The sequence below is a fragment of the Camelus bactrianus genome, chromosome 32 (genome assembly GCF_048773025.1).
Source record: "Camelus bactrianus isolate YW-2024 breed Bactrian camel chromosome 32, ASM4877302v1, whole genome shotgun sequence".
NCBI classification, from domain to species: Eukaryota; Metazoa; Chordata; class Mammalia; order Artiodactyla; family Camelidae; genus Camelus; species Camelus bactrianus.
In genome coordinates, this window is record NC_133570.1 from 16,908,396 (window position 1) to 16,928,965 (window position 20,570).

Consider the following 20,570-nt stretch of genomic DNA (forward strand, 5'->3'; position numbering starts at 1 on the left):
GGGGCGAGGCTCCACACATGGGAGAGTCTGGGAGGAGAGAAGGTGTGCAGAGCACGGTGATGGTGGGCACCCACCCTTGTGGGTTCTTTGTGGGTGATTACTGAGAAGTCAGAGCTGACTGTAAATTGCATGAGTTGCTCGTAGCCATAGGTCTCAGTCAGTTTGGGCTACTATGACAGAATATCGTAGACCTGGGGCTTAGACAGTAAACACTGATTTCTCTCAGTTCTGAAGGCTGAAGAGTCCAAAGTCAAGGTGCTGGCAGATTTGTTGTGGGGCAAGGGCCCTGCTCCTGGCTTGTGGATATGTGCTGCCTTCTCATGGTGTCCTCAACAGTGAGGGGCGAGAGACAGGGACAGAGACAGCATGCTCTGGGGTGTCTCACCTTACATGGGCTCCAATCCTCACGTGGTGGCCCCACCCTCATCACCTCATCTAAACCTAACCATCTCCCAAAGGCCCCATTACCAAATAATTGTGTTGGGGGTTAAGATTTCAACATAGGAATTCTGGGGAGAAACACACAATCCAAACACCAAATATTCTCAAATGCGACTTTTTTTTTTTTTTTTTTTGCTGTGTCATACTATATTTAATGAGAGGTGAATGCATTTTGAAATGTTGGGATATAATGTTGTACAGAGTCTTAAAAAGTCAGAGTACCAAGACTTGTAAATATTCAAGCCAGATCATGGCGGAGGAAGAAGACGTGTTAGGAAAGAGGTAGGGAACTGGGGGTGGGGACATCACAGGGAATGGCAGGGGGTTCCCCATAATTGGCCAGCTCTCCCCAGAGTTGTCCAGCTCCCGAGCTTTTGGGCTCCAGAGTTCTTTGACAGAGACACCCCCTCCGAACAGCTACATCAGCCTTTGTGGAACTGGACAAGGGGCTGTGAACTCCACATCCCCTGCCACCAGCCCCCAGAGGGTCCCTGCCTCATGGGACTTGTCCTGATGGAGCTCATTCATCCTGTGCCTGCATCTGCCCTTTGTGCCCACAGCTCCGCCAGTTGGAAATGCAGCTGGAGCAGGAGTATGAGGAGAAGCAGATGGTCCTCCATGAGAAGCAGGATTTAGAAGGCTTGATTGGAACCCTTTGCGATCAGGTAAGAGGGAGACACTGGCAGATATTTGGGGGAGCACATCCCTGCCTCTGGGTCCTATTAGAGCAAGGACTCGGGGTGGGGAGTGGTCTTCAGGACAGGCCAGGGCTAGACCTTTCAGCCGGCCTCCACCAGCTTCTCCCAAGAGCCCTCTTCTCCACCAATTCTGTCTCTGCCGTCACTCACTGCCTCTTCAGAGGGGACCTACTGGGGCAGGGGAGGGTCTACACACAGCAGGGTTCTTGGGAGGACCCTTGAGAATAAAGAGAGTGGGTCCAGCCACGAGTGACAGCCAAGGTCACCTTGCCTCCAGCTGCTGTTGAGTTGGGAGTGATGGCTGCCCTCACTTTGATGGGGTGACTGTGAATGGCCACTGGGCTCACAGCTGGCCTCATGACAGCGAGACTTTGGCTGGAGGCAGAGTCTGGCAAATGGAGCTTTAAGCCCTAGTGGGGCCACTCTGGCTATGTGGCTTAGGGTGATCTAAGTGACTGCTCCGAGCTTCTAGAGAACAGAGCCTTGTGGGCTTGTTGCCCTCGCTGTTATGTACCAGGGTTCTCAGCTGCAGCGCCACAGGTGCTTTGAGCTGCATCACTCTGTGTTGTGGTGGCTGGGGGGCTGTCTTGGGCATGGGAGGTTGTTGAGCAGCACCCCTGGCCTCCACCTCCTAAATGCCAAAAGCAAACCCCCGAGTTGTGACAGCCAGCGATGTCTCCAGACATTATCAAGCATTCTTCCAGGACAGAGTCAGCCTCCTCTCTGCAGAGGACTGCTCCTGTAAATAAAGCAGCCAGCAGAGCCCAGGGCCACTCCCCCAGATACTCCTCTCCCTGAACGTGCTGCTGCTGAAACCCTGACACAGCAGAGCAGTGCCTGGACTCCTGTGGTTTCAAGTATCATAGGAGCATTTGTTTGTTTTACTGTATTTGCTTAACATGTGTTCATTGTCTATTAATTAGCAATGATCTTGCTGTCAGTAACGCCTCCCCCCCACCCCAGGGTTGTTCCTTTTATTCGCAGAGGAAAGTGGGCCCCTTCCAAATAGTCCTGCGGGGCAGCAAGGCCTCAGACTAATAGGTGCTCACTATGTATTTTTTAATTGATTAAATGAGTGAATTCTAGAGCAGAACTACTGCGACCATGAGAGTGACTTGGAAGCTGAGAGCGTCATTGGGAGAACCATATGATCTTCCTTCTCTGGGTTTTCTGGTTTTTCAGCCAAGCAGGTGGGAGGCCACTGAGTGCAGAGCCATGGAGGTTACTCTCTCTTTGGCATCAGCACAAGAGCGCACACCCCAATATTTCATTCTAGAATGACAGTCTGAAATCACTGGGAGGAGGTTGCATTCTACCCAGCATGGTCCGTTTAAGAAAAGAGAGAAGGTAATCCAGTAAAGAAAGGTTTTTATAAATATTGCTAAAATTCAAAATTTTACGTGCAAAGGAAAGGTAACTAATGAATGAAATGCCAATTTTGTGTTAGTCACCAAGCTGGAACCTTTAAATAACTTATCACATTTGATGCTTTTTAAATGTGTTAGTAAGACATTTGCCAAATACATGGAAAAGTAGAACAAATAACGTAATTGATGCTTATGCACCAGGAGTACAGGGTTCACATAAATTAACGTTTTGCTGCATCTGATTCAGACATTTTTAAGGAAGCAGAACATTTCAAAAAGTTGGTGGGCCCTCAGTTTCTGTTCCTAATCTCCCATCCCTCTATCCTTCGGTCTTTTCTACCTTCCTTCCCAGAGGGGACCATTATCCTGACGTTGAAGGGTGTAATTCCCTGAATGTATATTTGAACTTTAACAGTGTACAGTTCATATGATTCTACACATTGCTTTGTCCCCCTGCATGCTATGTTTTTGAGTTCATTCCATGATAATACATGTAGCTCTAATCCATTCCTTATAACTGCCACACCATATTCATTCTGCTGTTGGTGGATGTTTAGCTGCTTCCATTCTGAGACGCAGAACTGCAGTGTGTATTCTTACCTGTGTCTCACTGCACATGGGAAGGCGTTTCTGCAGGGTGTGTAGCTGGGAGAGGAGTTCCTGGCTCTTTGGAAAGTGCCATTCGGGAATTGTTAGATGTAGCCCAAATTGTTCCTCAGAGTAATTGTGGCAGTTTATGTTGTCACCGGCATTTGTGTTTGTTTCCCCACATCCCCCCGAGCACGTGGCACTCTCAGACATTTAAAACTCCTTAACAGTCAATGAGTGTCAGATTGTACGACTTGTCCCTCATTACTAGTGAGGTGGTGTTTTTCATGTTTATTATGGCTTTCTGTTATGTGAGTTGCCTGTTTATAGTCTTCTGTCGTCTCCTTTTTTTTTGTATTCATCATTCATGATCCTTATCCAAGATGCTAATCTGTTTTTGATTATGTATTGTACAAATATCTCCTACTCTGTGGATAATCATTTTACTTTCTTCATAATATTTTTAGATAATAAAAAGTGTTTTAAGTAGTCATATTAATCAGTTATGGTTGTTGCTTTTAAGATTTCTTTCCTTAACAGAGTTCATAAAGATATTTTGCTGTATTTCTGAAAATTCCTAAAGTTTTGGACGTTTTTAGATGTTTAGGTCATTTAGATTATATTTTGGTATGTGTGAGGTAGGAATCTATTTTGTTCCTATTATAGATGATCTTTGTTTATTTCATGAGTAATTTTTTCTATAGTTTCCATATATGTATGACTGTGCTTATGGGCTGCGTATTCTGTTTAATTGGTTTATTTGTCAATTCCTGCACCATGTGGTCTTAATGGCTGGGTTTTGATGACTTATAAACAGCTTATCTTTCTCATCTTTAAAATTGTCTTTTCTATTCATGATCCTTTAATCTTCTTACTGAGATTCTATAACAGAGCCTGATGTGATTTTCAAATGCATTGGTTTGCAAGTTACTTGCAAACAAGTGACATACTTTTTTATGTTGAACCATTGCATTCATGAGCGTGCTATATCTCTTCATGTTTTTATGACTTTCATAAATGTATTTTACTTTAAATTAGTATTTATAATGATAATAAATAAAATAATATTTATTATGTTTTATTACTATTTTCCATGTAAGTTTTGAGCTCTTCTGTTAGATTTATTTCTCAGAATCTTGTGGTTTACATGCCTATCATGAATAGACTGTTGTTCTGTATTCTACATTTCAGTTAGTTATAGTGGTACATGGGGATATTATTGATATATGTTAACTGTGTGTCCAGCAAACTTGCTGAACTCATTATTTTTCATATTCCACCTGTAGATTCCTTTGGTTTTTCTGCATAGACGGTTTTGCCATTTCAAAATAAGAATAGTTTTGCCTCTTCTTTTTTAAGTTTTAGAGCTCTTATTTCTTTTTCTTACCTTATTTCATTGGCTTGGGCCGCCAGTGTAAGACAGAATGGTAGAAGAGATGGTAGGCATTGTTTCCTTTGTAGGGATGCTGCTGGAGCTTCACCATTTACATGACATTTGCAGTGTATATTTGACAGGCAAATTAATCAGGTTCATCAGTTTCTTCTGCTCGTAGTTTTCTAATATTTAAAAAGAATAATGCCTGGTTGTTGAATATTATCAGATGCTTTTTTCTGCAGTTGTTCATAATCCTATGACTTGTCTCATTTATCTATTAATGTAGTCTGTTATAATTTAGATATAAATTATTGGCTTAAATTTCCCAGATAAACTCTAGTTAATCATATATGTTTCACGCACTGCTCTTTTGAATTGCCAACATTTCATTCAGAGTTTTTGAAACTAGGCTCATAAGTAAGATTGGTTTGTAATTTTGTTTTCTTACACTTTCTGAGTCCAGTATTGTACTAACCTCATGAAATGAGTTTGCTTCTATGTCTGAAACAGTTTCTATAAAATTTCAATCATGTTCTTGATTCATCTTGCTTATAAACCTAGTTTCTTTCAGCAGGTAGGGTGAACATTTGATTATTATCTTGAAATTCTGTAATCATAATTGAACACCATTCAGATATTAGTCTCTTCCTTTTTGAGTGAATTTTGGTAACTGATATATTCCTAGATATTTATTATTTCATCTGACTTTTCATATAGGTTGCCATATAGTTTTTTTCATGGTATTGTCTTATGATTTTAATTTTACTGCTCTCAGATTGTCCCATTTTCAATCAAAATAATGTTGAGGTTTTTGTTGTTGATCAGTGTTATTGAGGATTTGTCTATTAATTCTTTGAAAGAAACTGCTTTGGTTCTGTGGTTTCCCTGTTTTGTATTTAGTAATGTTTGTCATTATCTTTCTTTCTTTTTCCATCTCCTTTCCTTTGGTTTACTCATTTGTTCTCTTTTTAGTTTTGATGTTGAATACTTTGGCTCATTTTAAATGTTTCTTGTTTCATTAAATATTTTTTAAAGTACATTTAAAATAATACATTTATCTTGAATTGCGTGTTTCCTTAGCATGTGTCATCCTTATGTGCTGAGTGCATTGTCATATTCTCTGATTTTCTCCTTTAACATGAAAGTTATTTAGAAATTGAGTTTTAAGTTTACTAACGTTAGGATTCTGTGGAGTAACTTTTTACTTTTGGTTTTTAACTCAATGACATAGTAGAATGTCTCTGAAATTGTTGAGATCTCTTAGTTGCTCTAGTTCATGATCAAGTTTAACACATGTTTGACTGAAAAAGAATCTAGCTATTTTTAAGTGTAGGGTTCTTAATGGATGGCAAATGGATCAAGCTTGTTAATTTTGTGATTTAAATATTGTGTTCAAATATAAAAACATAAACCATAAAGGAAAAGTTAAAATATGATTACATTAAAATCACTGCCTGTTAACTTTGGTTTTTGTCTTCTTGATGTGTTTCTGAGAGAGTCCTATTCCCACTATGATCATGGTTTAGTTAAGTTTTGCTTATAATTGTGTTACAGTTTTCTCTTTATATATTTTGAGGTTATATTTTTAGATGCATCTAAGTTGATTATTGCTTTATCTCCTTGGTTCATTGTAGATTGTTCCTTTAATTATTATATAATGGGTCCCTCTTTTCTCTATGAATTATTTTTCCCTTATTTTATTGTGTTTGATTTCTTTTAAGTTAGTTTTCCTACAAGACATTTTTATCCCTTCATTTTCAACCTTTCTGTGTGTGTGTGTATGTATGTGTGTATGTCCTTTAAACAGCTAGATACTTTTTTTTTTAACATTTTTTTATTGAGGTATAGTCATTTTACAGTGTTGTGTCAAATTCCAGTGTAGAGCACAATTAGATACTTTTTAATGCAATAGTTTAGTCTCTAATTTTTCATGGGAGAGTTTAATTCATTTACATTTATACGATGGCTAATATATTAGAAATTATTTCTCTTCCTTTGTGTTTAGTATTTGTTGGCTTATTGTCCCTTTTCTTTGCTTCTTTCTTTATTTTTTCCCTGCTTTTGGATAGATTGATGTTTTCTATGATCCTTTTAGTTCTATTGCTGATTCTAAAGCTAAAAACCATATTTCTAGTCTTTTAGTGGTTATCCATAAATTTTAAGATAAGTACTTGACCGTGTTTTTTTCCAGCATACTTCATTTAATTTTCACAACAAGTCTGTGGAACAGGGGTTATTAGTTTCTTCACATACATGAAAGAAGTGAGGCTCAAAAGGTTTGGCACATTGCCCAAGATCGTATGGTTTCTTAGTAGCCTAGGTGCATTTGAAATAAGGTTTATGTTATTTGAAAGCCTGTATATTTGTAAATCTAACACTAGGCTGCTTCATAGTGATAGAAGTTCAGTTAACTGGATTCGTCCTTTTGTGGACCATCTTTTTTCATGATGTTATCAGGTAGCACAGATCTGCCACTCATTTGCTGTGCAGCCTTCAACTACACACATTCTCTCTCCAGGCCTCAATTTCCCCATCTGTGAGGTGGCTTGGTTATCCCCTAATAAGATTTTTAGATCATATCTTTAAAGTGCTTGGAGAGTTCTGTGATGACGGACATTTAACAACTGCCCCCACCAATTTACCTTGATGATAAATGGTGAAACGATTGAGGTTTGGATTGAGTTCCCCACAACAACACTAAACATCATTTAGATTTATTGGTTAATTACTCACCAGCTTTATCTAAATTTGAATCTTTGTGCTGCAAAATGTGAAATTGCAGGATGACATTTATTTCCCATTAACCTAATGAGTTTTGGGGTTTTTTTCCCCCCTCCTCTCCTATAGCAATTTATGATGAAGGGAAGGATGACTTGGCCTGAGATTTTTGTTGTGAATTTTGTTAGCAGTGATCCCTCTGGAAAGGAGATGGTGCAAGCATTTTCAGTCTTCCTGGCAACCAGGACGGTAGACTCTGAAGCAGCTGTACTGCGTGGTCAGTGCAGTCCCTGATGCTGACTATGCTGACTTGCCCCACAGGAGAATAGACGCACTTCAGGGTGTGTGCAGAGCAAGAACAGATTCAAAAATAAGAAAGGTGCAAAGCATGCTGCTTGAGTGTAATCATGGCAAAGATTCTGGGCTCTAGAGTTGGTAAAGCAGGCTCAGATTTCATTAGGCACTGTGGTGCAGTGGTTAGAGACTTGCCTTCTCGTGCTGAGCTGCCTGGGTCCCAGTCCCTGGGTAGCCCCTTAGGAGCAGTATGACCGTGGGCTGATCACTTCACCTCTCCCTGTCAGTTTCATCAGCTGTACCTCTATTTCTCTGACAGTGCATACTTAGGAGCCCCACATAGCTTATGCAGCCTGAGCTGGCCCCAGGTAACTTCTCTCACTCTGTGACCTGCCCCATCCCTGTGTTTATGCCCTCATGCTAGTCACCCGGAGCCGCGTATGCAGCGTGGTTTCTCTGCCATCTGTCCTTCCTCTGGCCATGGCCTTCGTGCACCTCACCTAGCTAACTCCTGCTTACCCAATAGTCTTTCTGATCCCATCCCAGCCTGAGCTGGGATGCTCCTCTGTGTCTCCATAACACCCCCTTTTTTTAAAAATTAAAAAGCAAAACATACTTCTCTCATCATATATTTTACTAAAACTACCTCTTTGAGTCAGAGAAGCTGGGTTCATATCCTAACTTGTGCCTGACTGTGATCTTGAGCAAACTGTTTCACTTCTGTAAGCTTCCGTTTCATCATCTGTACAATGGACATCGTGGGGACTGCATACCTCGTAGATTTGTCATGAGGATGGCACGTGTTAATACCCGTAAAGTGTTTAGCGCAGTGTCTGACATTTAGCTTACACTTACAGAGGGCTTTCTGTTACCACTTTAATAAAGGCAATAATAATAGCGTGTATTTTTAAGAGACTGACGCAGGAGTTAAATGCAGTAATATGTGACAAAGAGCCTGGCGCAATGCCCAGTGCTCAGCTCAGCAGGTGATGCATATATATATGTGCATATACATATATCAGTTTTAAACTTAACAAAGCAATTTATCTGAGAACTAAGAGGCTATAGACTAAGAACCAGCTCATTTTTCAAAGAACTCAAAACTGATGGTAGAGAAATAGTAATGCAAAATCTAGACGAACACATTCTGAGTCGTCAGGCGATGCTCGTAATCTTTTATATTTGTAAAGCACTTGACAGCGTACAAAGTGCTTTCCGATCCACTATCACGTCTGATCCTTGTCTTATCTCAACAAGGAGGATAGGGAATTTTTTTTTTTTTTAACCTCTCCCTTTATAGACAGGAAACTCAGGTTCAGAGAGGGGGCATGACACAACCACAGTTCCTACCGCCAGCCAGTGGTGAGCCGGGGTTTAAAGCCTGGGCCACCTCATTCTAAATCCCACATTCTTTCTAGAATATCCCAGGGCATTCTGAGCATCCCAGGAAATGGTTGCACTTGTAGAGGCATAGACATCCGCGCCCATGGAAGCGGGGGACGGGGGGGGGTCCCACGGTCGACACACCTGCCTCTCATTTTCTTGACAATTCCCCATCTGACTGATGGTGCCATGTTCTTCCCTCTGGTCCCTTGGAGGGAAAGGGGCTGCGAGTTTCTTTCATAGATGCCAACCCCAGCGTTCTTTAAAGTCAGTGCTGTTTCTAGGGGTTTTGTCAGGCCCCTGAATAGTTCTGCACATTCCTTGGTTTGTCTCAGCCTGTATTGTGGCCCCTGGCAGTTGTCAGCGAATCTCCTTCACCCTCTTGGTGCCAAAGCTGGGCTGTGGCTTCTTCAGGAGCCATCTGACCCCGCCATGCCCTTGAACTACAGGATTCTGGGGGAAAGAAGTGTGTTCGCCTGTGGGCAAGGGCCTTCTGTGGAAAATCACCTCATTAGCATGTGTTTAAACTGGTGAAAGGGACCAGCTCAAGGGCCAGAAAAGCTTGATTCAGACCTTCGAAAGCAGCACAGCTATTTTTAATACTATTTACCGAACTGCACGGAAGCCCATCTTACCCCACTTGTATCGCTCATTGAATTTTCATAAACTCATAAAACTGGCATCCAGATTAATACTATTAATAACCCCTCAAAGTCCCTGTCCGGTGTTACCCAGTCGCTGCCCCTCCAGGGGAACTGTCATCCTGACTTCTGGCAGCAGAGGGCCTCCCCTGACGTGTGGGTTCTTGCAAGGTGAAAAGCACGTGGGCGGCTTTGGTGCGAAGCATGAGGCAGAGGGACTTGGGGTCCGTACAGGCTGTGATGGTGGTGATGACAGCAGCTCACGTTTATTGTGCCTTTATTGTGAGTCTAGCTCTAGGCTACACACCTGTTTAATTTTTACCGCAGCCCTTGTAGTTGCTGCCATTCCTGTCCTGAGAATGGGGAGGCTGAGGCTAGGGAAGAGGGGTCCAAGGTCACAGGGGTGGAGGCAGGATTTGAACTCAGGGAGCCGGGTTCCATAGAACTTGGACCCCAGCCACTGCTTTGCCATCTTAGCTCACGACAGCCTTCCCTTGGTTTCCAGATCGGCCATCGGGACTTTGACGTGGAGAAGCGTCTTCGGAGGGACCTCAGAAGGACTCATGCGCTGCTGTCAGATGTGCAGCTCCTTCTGGGGACCATGGAGGATGGCAGGACATCGGTCAGCAAGGAGGAGCTGGAGAAAGTGCAGAGCCAGGTGGGTGCCACAGGGCCCCTCATAGCCGGGAAGGGGGGATGTGGCAGCCAGCAGGGGAGGCTGCTTCCCCGCCCAGACGTGGACGTGGCCACAGCCCTGACCTCCGCTTCCACAGACCTGCAGGGGGCTGGGGAACGTGACGGGGCTGGTGGGTCACATGGAGATGGTTGATGGGGAGGGGGATTTATAATGACTGAGTCCTCATCTTCCCTTCTTTAGGCATGAGGTAGAATGAGTTCTGAGGCCTTGGGCAGATCAGGGCCCTGGGGCAGAATGCTGAGCTCAGCCCACATGCGCAAGTGCCTGGTGGTCATGGGGCTGGGTACAGAACAGATCGTGTCACTCCTAACAGTGACAGTAACAAGCAGCAGCCATTTGCCTGCCTGTGGGAATGCTAGTGATACTGATCACGGGACGGTGCTGTCAGCAGCTGCTTCCTTCTGGAAGCACCTGTACCCGGTACTTTATACAGGTCGTGACGCTGATTTCTCAGGAGAGCTGACTGAGATGAGGACATCATCTCCATTTCACAAGCCCCAGGTGACTGGGTGGCAGAGAGGGGAGGTGACCCACCCACAGTCACAGCTAGACAGTGACAGAGTCAGGATTCGAACCCAGATCTGCAGGCCCCACCATACCTGGCTGCCTCGGGGGAAACCTGGAGGTGGCTGGCAGGTGAGGCCAGGAAGAGCTGAGGACCTCAGGAGATGTGACAGGCACGGGCTGTGCCAGGTATAGATGGTGCAGCCCAGAGCAGCAGGTGGTGAGAGGTGTGAGTGGGTCAGACCCTGCAGGGTGGTGGCAGCTTTGGGGAGAGAGGTCCCAGAGCCACGTGCTATAGCAGGGACTGAGGATGTGTGACCAGTCCCCACAGGGAGCTAGAAACACCCGGGAGGCTCAGCCCGCTGCTGGTGGTGTTGTGCCCCTGCACGTAGTGTCACCTCGGAAGTCATGCATCTCCCACGAATGAGCCATTCATGCTGAATCCCGGTATGTGGAGACAGAAGGCATTTCCCACTGTCTTCGCTACCTCACCTGCTCAGAGTATTACCATCACTTCTTCCTCCTTCTCTGGCCTCTGTCATGTGACTTCAGCCATGCCGGCTGGCCAGGGGCTTCTCATACCCCCAGAAACTCAGCTGGGTAATCTGCACTTTTTGAACTGACTCCTGAAAAAAATTATATGCTTGGTGAGGATTGTGTATACTCATCTCTGATGATGCCCGTCCAGTGCATTGTGCATCGTAAATACTTCCTGTTGACGTCCGTTGACTCATTCTCCTGGTTTGACAAATGAGGAAACTAAAGAACAGAGAAAGTGAGCAATTTGCCTGAGGTCACACAGCCAGTTAAAGGGAGGGCTGGCCTCGAACTAGGTGCCCTGAATCCAAACATAGTGCTCTTCTCTTTCCCTCTGGAGAAGCTCAGGTTGGGCAGTAGGTACCAGGAAATGCAGCGGGAGGCAGCAGAGTCCAGCTCCAGTTCTGGAACCAGGGCCAGAGCTTCTGTCGCTTCCTGTCTGTAGCATCAGTTTCTCATTTGTGGAATGAAAAGTTCCAGCTAGAGATTATTAGCTAAACTAAAAGAATGTTAAAAACAAAACAAAATTAAATTCCAGACTTCATTTGGATTTCACCATTTCCTTCATTCATGTCCATTTCCTGTTCCGGGATCCAGCCCAGGGCCCCACACTGCACTTAGTTGTTAGGCCTGCCCCGCTTCCTCTGGTCTGGGAGTTTCTGAGCCTCACCTTGTTTTTTGTGACCTTGACAGTTTTGAGGAGTGCTGGCCAGGTATCCTGTAAAACCTACCCCAAGTTGGGCTTGTCTGATGGTTTTCTCATGGGTAGATCAGGTTTGCAGGGGTTTAGAAGGAACACCCCAGAGGTGCAGTGCCCTTAAAGCAGGAGACACTCAAGGACCTCTCTCTCGACCATTCTAGATTCTTAGCAGTTTCCTTCATCAAGTCACTCTCTTCTAGGCTGACCAACCATGCCTGCTTGTCCTGGACTGTCCTGGTTTAGCACTAAAAGTTGCATGTCCTGGGCAAACCCTCCACCCCAGGGAAACCAGGACAGTTGGTCACTCATTTCCCTTTGTGGCCATGTCAGAAAATTAGAATCACCTGTGCTTGAATGTGCCCCCTCCCTCAGTCCTCAAAATACCCCTGGGGAGGGCAAGTGGTTTTGTGCCCGTTTTACAGATGGGAAGGCTCTGCCCAGAGGTGGGAAGCAGTGTGCCCAAGGTAACACAGCAGGTAGGTGTCAGAACTGGGATTCAGATCCAGGGTGGTGATTGTAAGTGCAGAACCTGGGGGTCTTCTGCCTCACCCTGCACCTTCCTGTCTGGCCGACCAGACGGGTGCAAGACCCTGAGCTCTTGCGTCAGGCAGTCAGCCATCACTCAGGCACCTCGGGTTCATGTGGCCCCCTTGGTGGGGGCCGTGTGCTCTGTCTTCCTTCAAAATATTCCTGATGCCATCCAAACCCTCCCCCTCCCCATAGGTGAATGTTCTTGAAAAGGAACCACGGTGGTTTTGTTTCTTTTTCTCTTCCTTTTTCTTCTTTTTTTTAGTATTCATGAGAAATATCCCTCTGCAGGGTTAAAATGTGTGTTCTTAGAAAATAGTGGTATTTAATGAAGGCGACTTGAGCTGAATCAAAGAGCTGCTTTCTTCTGAAAGTCCTTCTTCCCCGTCTCTGCATCCGGCTCCTATCAAAGGGAATTCACAGCCTTGGCTTTCTGTTGCTGTTGTCATGGAAATCGTTACAAGGATGGGATGGCGTGGACCAGAGGTCAGGGTACAGTTGTTTGGCTCCCAGCACACGTGTCCCGGATGCTGGAGTCAGAGCTAATCAAATAAAGCGGTGATGACATTGGGCATGGCTCTCTCTCCTCTCCCACTTACCGTATTTGTCCTTTACCTGAAGGCTCCAGGGACAAGGCAGGGAGCGCACACAGGAGAGGGAAGTGGGAGCGAGCTGACTTTGGTGCTGGCTGCGTCTTCAGGGCGGGTTGTGGGGCTGAACTATTTCATTTGCTCGCTCATTCTTTCAGAATTTATGCAACACCTACCCAGTGTCAGGTGATGTGCTGGTTCTGAGCATGTAATGGTTAGTACGACAAGTGTGGTCCTCTCTCATGAAACATACATCTGACGGAAACGTGGGCAAGCAAACAGTGATACAAATAAATAGAAACATCCCACAACTTAATTCGGGCAATAAAGGAAATCAGCAGAGTTATTTATAAGTGATAAAGAAAATAGGGAGTTTCAAGGGGATCTTGTTTAGCTTGGGTGATCAGCTGCATCTCCCTGGGAGGAGGAGAGGCTGGCAGTACCAGAATGCGCAGGGCCCCGAAGATTTGGATTTGGTTCCAAGGGTGGTGAGAAGCCTTTGGGAGATTTTGAGTGGAGCATGGACAGTCCAATTCACATTTTAGAGGCTCACACTTCTGTGTGGGGAATGGAGTTGAGGAGGGGTGAGTGCATGCCGTTAGGAGGCTAGTGGACCTTCCAGGCCGGAGGATGTGGTCTCCTGGGTTAAGTGGCTATGGAGACGGTGAGGAGAGGCAGACTGGGGGCTGGTTGGAAGCCGACAGGACTTGTAGGTGGTCGGGGTGGCAACAAGTGCATTATTTAGATAATCCAGAATCTAGGAGGTAGCCCTTTCTATTTTTGACCCATTTTACTGAAAAGGAAATAGTCTCTGAGAGGTTGAGTGGTTTACCCAAGGGCACACAGCAATGTAGGTCTTAAAGCTCTCAGTGCCAATAGTTCTGTACTCATGATATTAACATTTTTCAAGCATCTACTGTGTATCAGGCTTTTCCTTAGAGTCTCAGGGTCCCCAAACCTGGCTGCACATCAGATAATTTAGACACCATTTAAAAATCACAGATTTCTGGATTTCCCCCTGCTTTTTTTTTTTTTTTCTGTTGAGACCCAGGATCTACTTTTTAACAGTCACATCAGGGGGTTCTTATGTTGGTCTTAGGACCACCATTTGGGAATCATGGGCCTCTTTTATCCCTCAAAACACCTTTTCAGGTTCAGTGGCACATGTCCATTTTGGAGATGAGAAGACTGATGGTGAAGTTACATTAGCTGGCAGAGCCCAGTTCAGCCAGTTTTTAAATTAATTAAATATTGAGTTAAGAGAAATGGATCCAGGACTTGCTAATTTTGTGACCTTGGACATGTGATGGGGCCTCCGTGAGCCCTTCTGCTAAAGTGAAGGGAACACATTGCTTGCTGTCCGGGGTGCCTGTAGGGGCCGGCGAGGCAGGGCCGGTGCAGCCGCGGGAAACTTGAGCGCCCTCTGCAGCCTTCACAGCTCACTGACTGTGGTGCAGCCAACCCAGAGAAAGGGTTTCCCTACAAGGGCAAAGGTGAGGGAATGTGTTTGCATGCACCTGATGGTGAACTGTGTGTGTTCAGCAAATCTTGATATGGTCTCCACTCTGGACGAATTCAATTCCAGGCCGCAGGGATGAGGAGGAGCCTGTCCTTAGAGGGACTTCCAGTCCAGGCAACAGGCAGGCCTCAGACCAGACTATTGCCAGCGGGGTGATGAGATCTTTATTGGGAGAATGTTGTGGTTTAGCTAAAGAGGATGCCCTTAGTTTAGGTGTGGGAGAGGAGCTGGTGGCCTTAGCTGTCTCTTGAAAGGTGGAAATGAATGGCTGGGTGAGATGCACGTGGGCATTCTAGGCAGAAGTAACAGGAAGTAAGAGGGGGCAGAGGCACGTGGAGATGGTGGGGGTGGGCATGTTCGGTTTGGCGTAGTATTGCTGAGTATGACATTCCTGGGGTATGCGCAGAGAGGATGATGTCAGTAATTGAGGCAGAGTCAGCTCGTGAGTGGTTTGCAAGCCTCGCTAAGGAGTTTGGGCTTTATCCCAAAGGTAATAGGGAGCCATAGAGAGCTACAGAGCAGACGGGCATGGTCAGAGGTGCTTGTGTAAAAAAAAAAAAAACAGGATTCCCAGCCCAGCTGAAGTGGTGATGCCAGGCTCAACCAGAGGCGTGGGAGAGGTCCCTTGGACAGAGCATCTTCCAGTATCCCCAGGTTCTTCCCATGTGGACAGACATCCCTTCTGCCTGTTGCCCCAACATCTGTAGAATCCTGAGAAAAGCGTTTGGCTCTTTCTGCCCAGTTGCCCTCCACCAGGAGACTTGGCTCTGTCTCGGGTAACACCTGAGTTTAAGACCCTATGATAAACCATGGAGGACTCCTGGAGACAGGGTGAAGACACCCACCTCATGGGGTCAGCTCCTGCCTCTGCTGCTTAATTCCTCGTGTGATTCTGAGCAAGTCACCCTGCCTTACAGAGGCTCCTTTTTCTTACCTAAAGGCTGGGCATGATGTTCCCAGCTCCTGGGCCAGTGCACACAATCCTAGGCCGTGGAGGCGGAAGAACTCTCTAAAATGAACATTGTGGGACGATGTTTTTAAAATGTAGAGCTCCCCACCGGCTCCTGCATCCCACACACCGGAGTCGGCTGGTGGAAGACTTTGGATTCCAGGCACACGACTTTACGAGGCCTCGTGGCGCAGGTAGACAAGGCAGGGTTGGGGGGTGCATCTAGTGACACATGTTCTTTAGGAGCAATTACTAATTAATTCCCATGGAATGTTTCCACTGGAAACAAACTAATCTGGAGACAGAAGCAGTTCCAACAACCAAGCTATATAATTGAGATAATCGCTGTGCATAAGTAACATCTGTGAGCTGCAGATGCCGGCACCTGGCTCGGGGAGACGGTGGGAGATCTTGTCTGCTCCAGGGCAGTGGTTGCCTTTTGTTTGTTTGTTTTTTGTTTTAAATTTGATTCATGCCTTTGACCTTTGTCTCCTCCTGAAAGGAAATATGTTATTTGCTTTCTGTTAAATGGAGAGGAGCTGAGCTCTTTCATTGTTTACTTAATTCACGCCGTCAGCGGTATCCCCTCTTCCTGCTGAGAACAAAGCTGTAACCACCCCGTTGTGCCCCCTAAAAAGCTCTTGGGTCAACCCCTCTTTGTTCCCCCCTCTTATTCCATGCCCCCTGGATCTCTCATCTGGAATTCTCTCAGGGTTGTGGGCCTCCGGTCTTGTCTAAGCAATCTTTCTGCTGCTTGATCTTGGGAGAGAGGATTTTTAAAATACAAATGGTGACTGTGGCTCTCTGTGTTTATCTGTGGCTCCCCATTGCCCCCAGAATATAGTCCACATTCCTCAACTTGATCTTTAAGGATGCACAGCCTAGCTTCTACCCTCCTGTCACCTTGACCGGCAGCATAGAGTATCTTGGAGTCCCCCACACCTGTGCCCACCTCTCTACCTTTGCCCAAGCCGTGCCTTCTGCTGGACACTCACTTCTCCCCTCTGAAAGCTCTTTGCCTGATGAACATCTGATTGTCCTCTATACTTGGGTTTGGGCATCATTGCTGGTCAGCCACCTCTGACCTCCAGGCTGGGGGAGGGTCCCACCCACCCGTCTTCTCTCACATACCCTCCTGGGCTCCTCCCCAGGACAGCACATCTCCTTGTGTCTCAGTCACCTCTCTGCCTGCCTGTTTTTCTCATTCACCTCCCCGTGCCTTAAAGACTGTGAGACTTGTCCATGGTCATCAGAGGGTCATAAGAGATCAAGGTGGGATTCAAACCCATGGAGTCTGACTTCAACACCTGGAGTCTCATAGCCAAACCCCAAACCACCTGTGTACCTCCTGTTGGCTTGCTGCCAGCTCTGGGCTCTCACGGCCCTTCTGGTCCTGAGGCCTCCTGTTGGCTCTTCCACAGGGGCTTCTGGCTCAGCCTGCGTGTCCCTCAGGTGAGCCCATCAGGATGGTGTGTCTTCCAGTGGTCCCCTGTGAGAGTATACGGAATACTGGTAACCCCCAGCACCCTTAATCAGGACGTTTGTCACCAGACATCACCCACGCGTCTGTGAGACAAAATTAACTGGTGAGCTCTGAAAAGATGATCCTGGTGGGGCCTTTGTGTGAGTGAGTGCTTTGGGGACACTTCTCTCCGGCCAGGAACCACAGAACAGGTGGCCTGGATGTTTTATTTGAAGAGACTTTTTTTTTTTTTAAAGATTACGTTGGAGTGAATTGATTCAATATTAACATAACCTCCTGTCGGAGAAGATAAAGACCAAACGGTAATTGGTTAAAAACATGGTTATCAGGGGCCTGTTCGCCCCACAAATATTGACACTTCCAAGGCTATGATGAATACAGCAGGGAAAAGGCTGGTGTCCCTGCAAACGGGGAGCACCATCTATATGTCTCCCCAGAACGACCTGGTTCCATTTAGCTGTGGGGGGCTGGGCCCCCAGAGCAGCCCAGCCATCTGCCAGGGTGACAGTTACCGTCTGAATGATAGTATCACTGGCGGGCATCCATGGTTTCTGCAGGGCCAGGCGTGGGGCCACACTCTTAGATGTCATGACCTAATTTTATCCCCCCAACCCACCTGCCTAGAGTGAATTCCATGAGAACAGGGGCCTTTTCTCTTTGGGCCAGAGTATAGAAGCGTGTCTGCCTACAGCATGTGCTCAGCGAGTCAGGAGGGCCTGACAGGATGGGGTGAGTCCCTGTAGGAGGCAGCCAGTATTGTGCCCTTCTTACGTAGGAGAAAACCAGAATGTGGGAGTCTTGCCCAAAGTCGCAGAGTTTAGGGGGCAGAGAACTGGGATTTATTTACATAATGTATTTTGAAAGAATTTCAAATTTACCAAAAAGTTACAAGAATAGTTCACAGGATTCCTTTATATTCTTCACCTAGATCTATCAATTTTTAACATTTTGCCACTGTTGCTTTGTCATTTTTTCTCTCAGTCACATCCTCTGAATTACTTGTAAACAAGTTATAGACACAATGCCCTTTTACCCTAATCAGAGCTGGAAATTTTAACATTGATAAAATACTGTTTTCTAATCCAGGGGTCAGCAAGCTAGGGCCCACAGGCCAAATCCAGCCTGGGGTTTTTTGTTTTGTTTTGGTTTTTTGTTTGTTTATTACAGCCTGAGAGCTAAGAATGGTTTTCATGTCTTTAAATGGCTGCGTTTGAAGTTGGATAAGTACCCACATATCTCTTTCAATTTTGCTCCTTGGCCTGTAAAGCCAAAAAAATTTCCCTGGCTGCCCTTGAAGGAAAAGTTTGCTGACCCCTGATCATTGGTGCTGACTATTGAAGTTTTGCCGGTTGTTTACTAATGTTCTTTATAGCAGTTTCTCTGCCATTCAGGATCCAACTTAGGGTGTGTGACAGCCTGCATTCAGCTGCGGGATGCCACAGAGCCTCCATCTGTCTTTGTATTTTATGATGCTGGCATTTTGGGAGCGTTCAGGCCAGTTGTGCGGTGGAAAGTTCTTTCACTTAGGTGCACTAGAATTTGAAGCTGCGTGTTTTTAATTTCAGAACCTCTTGCATTTGTGTGAGTCTGAAGGTGTTCCTGGGACACGGGACTTCTGATTTTAAAACCAGAAAGTTCCCAGGCAAACTGAGATGAGCTGGTCATCCTAGAGCCAGTGTCTCACGCCCTAAGGGATTTGGGGGAAGAGAAGGGCCCTCTGGCCTTCCTAGGTAAGGCCTGTTCTCTAAAGGTACCCAGAGAGTTAGGGGAGAGGGCAGTGAGCCAGATGCCAGTTTAAGAGCCTTTTCTTGATTCCTCATCTGCTTATGTTGTTCCTTAGCTAATTTCTCATCGTCCTCTGTTCTTGCCTTTTCTCTTCCATTGATGCACATGAGGCTTGTTGGTATTATTGTATGTCATGGATGGTCTGTTCTCCTTGCTAGTTTATGAGACTCTCACAGTTTAGCCATTTTGCTACTGATGGGCCTGTAGGTTGCATCTAGGTTTTGGTTATTAGGGATAGAGCCACTGTGAACATTTTCCCCGCGTTATCTTATTTGGGAGAGGCACCAGTATGTGCATTTCTTTGGGGTATATATACTTGGAAGGAAACAGGCCCCTCCCCGTATGCAGTGTCTCAAGTAGGGGCTTCAGAGCTTTCTTTTGTAAAGCGAGGAGGGTTTAAACTTCCTGGTGCTTTTCAAGCATGTGAGTATTTTTTTTTTTTTCAGAAAACAAAACAAACAAACAAAAAACAAACAAAAATCCTTTATTAAAAGGAAATGTCATTAGAATGCCCTCTCCCCTGCCTATCCCCCAGCCAGGCCTTGACTGGGCTTCCCTTGTGTACCCTGGACTGACTTCCTTTGAAGAGAAGGACCTACCTGCTTGGTGCCCCGGGGTTTGTTCACCCTCCTGGTGCCGCAGGTCATCTCCTCCTGCAGATGTGGGGGAGCCCACACAGCCCACCCCTTGTCCTTCCTGTAAAGCCAGCTGTCTGGACACCTGCCTGGGTCAGACCTGTGCTGGGGAGGAGCCGGGGGTGGGATGGGAGGCAGCAGGTGGCTTCCCCAGGGGGCGTTCATGGCTCCTGCGGGCAGCACAGGGTGGTGGGCTGCTCGGGCTGAAGATGCAGGCAGCCCGCTGACCAGGGATGGTGCAGTGATGCGCTGGGCTGACCTCTCAGCCTCACTCCCTCAGTGTGTGTGTCTGGAGTCCCTGCCGTGGGGGTCCCAGAGGTGAGCAAGACCCAGTGCCCCTCCAGGAGCCCTCTGTCCAGGGGGATGTGGAGGCACTCAGATGCTGCGCTGTTGAGGGGAGCATGGGGAGCTGGAATATAATTTAAAAAGGGGGGTTGTGAATAGGACGGGGGCAGGGAGAACCTTTTCCAAGTATTTTACCCTGCTTTTCCCAGTTTTTTTTTTTTTTTCTTTCTCTCTCGAGAGCATCTATGTGTTACAAATCCATCATCACCAGAGGGGAGGTCAGGAAGGAAATTCTCACAGTCGGTTCAATCATGTAGGACCTGTATGGTCCTTAGATCCTATAATGCAGAATTACAGAGGACTCTTAAACCCTCCAAGAAATAGACTTAAAACAAGTAAAAGGAGACCTACTTTATTCAGCAGGTGGTAAGCACATGCCACAGGGCTTACAAGAGAAAGCTGTGGATTTAAAAGACCCCTCAGTTCAGGTCCTGGCTCCATTCACCATTTACTAGCTATGTGACCTTGACAAATTAACTGACCTCTCTTGAGCCTCGGTTTCCTCATCCATAAAACAAAGATGAAAAATACATGCTTCCTAGAGTCATAACATGTCACAAATGAACAGGTACGTGGTGAGCATCCAGAGAGAGCAGTATTACTATTCCACTGCTCATAATGATTGTTATTACTCTGAAGATGATGGAAACATTTCAATTCATCAACAAATGATGGTCCTCTAGCACAGTGTAAGGAGAATTATGGAATGTTTAGAATATGCCCAAATAGTTTGAGAGGAAGGACACAGAGTAACCACCATACGGTCTTAGGAAATTTCCCTTGGGGCTGCTGT

General features: G+C 45.9%; 1 protein-coding gene across 7 annotated transcripts in view; it reads left to right on the forward strand.

Moving 5' to 3' along the window:
* The window catches only part of MYO18B (myosin XVIIIB), a 215,563-nt gene that overhangs the window by 125,461 nt on the left and 69,532 nt on the right, over positions 1 to 20,570 (forward strand). For all 7 annotated transcript variants that reach the window (XM_074356762.1, XM_074356764.1, XM_074356765.1 and 4 more), the window contains 2 exons: positions 1,002 to 1,106; positions 10,011 to 10,163. In XM_074356762.1, the coding sequence (XP_074212863.1) occupies positions 1,002 to 1,106; positions 10,011 to 10,163 (258 nt within the window). The remainder of the gene's footprint in view (positions 1 to 1,001; positions 1,107 to 10,010; positions 10,164 to 20,570) is intronic.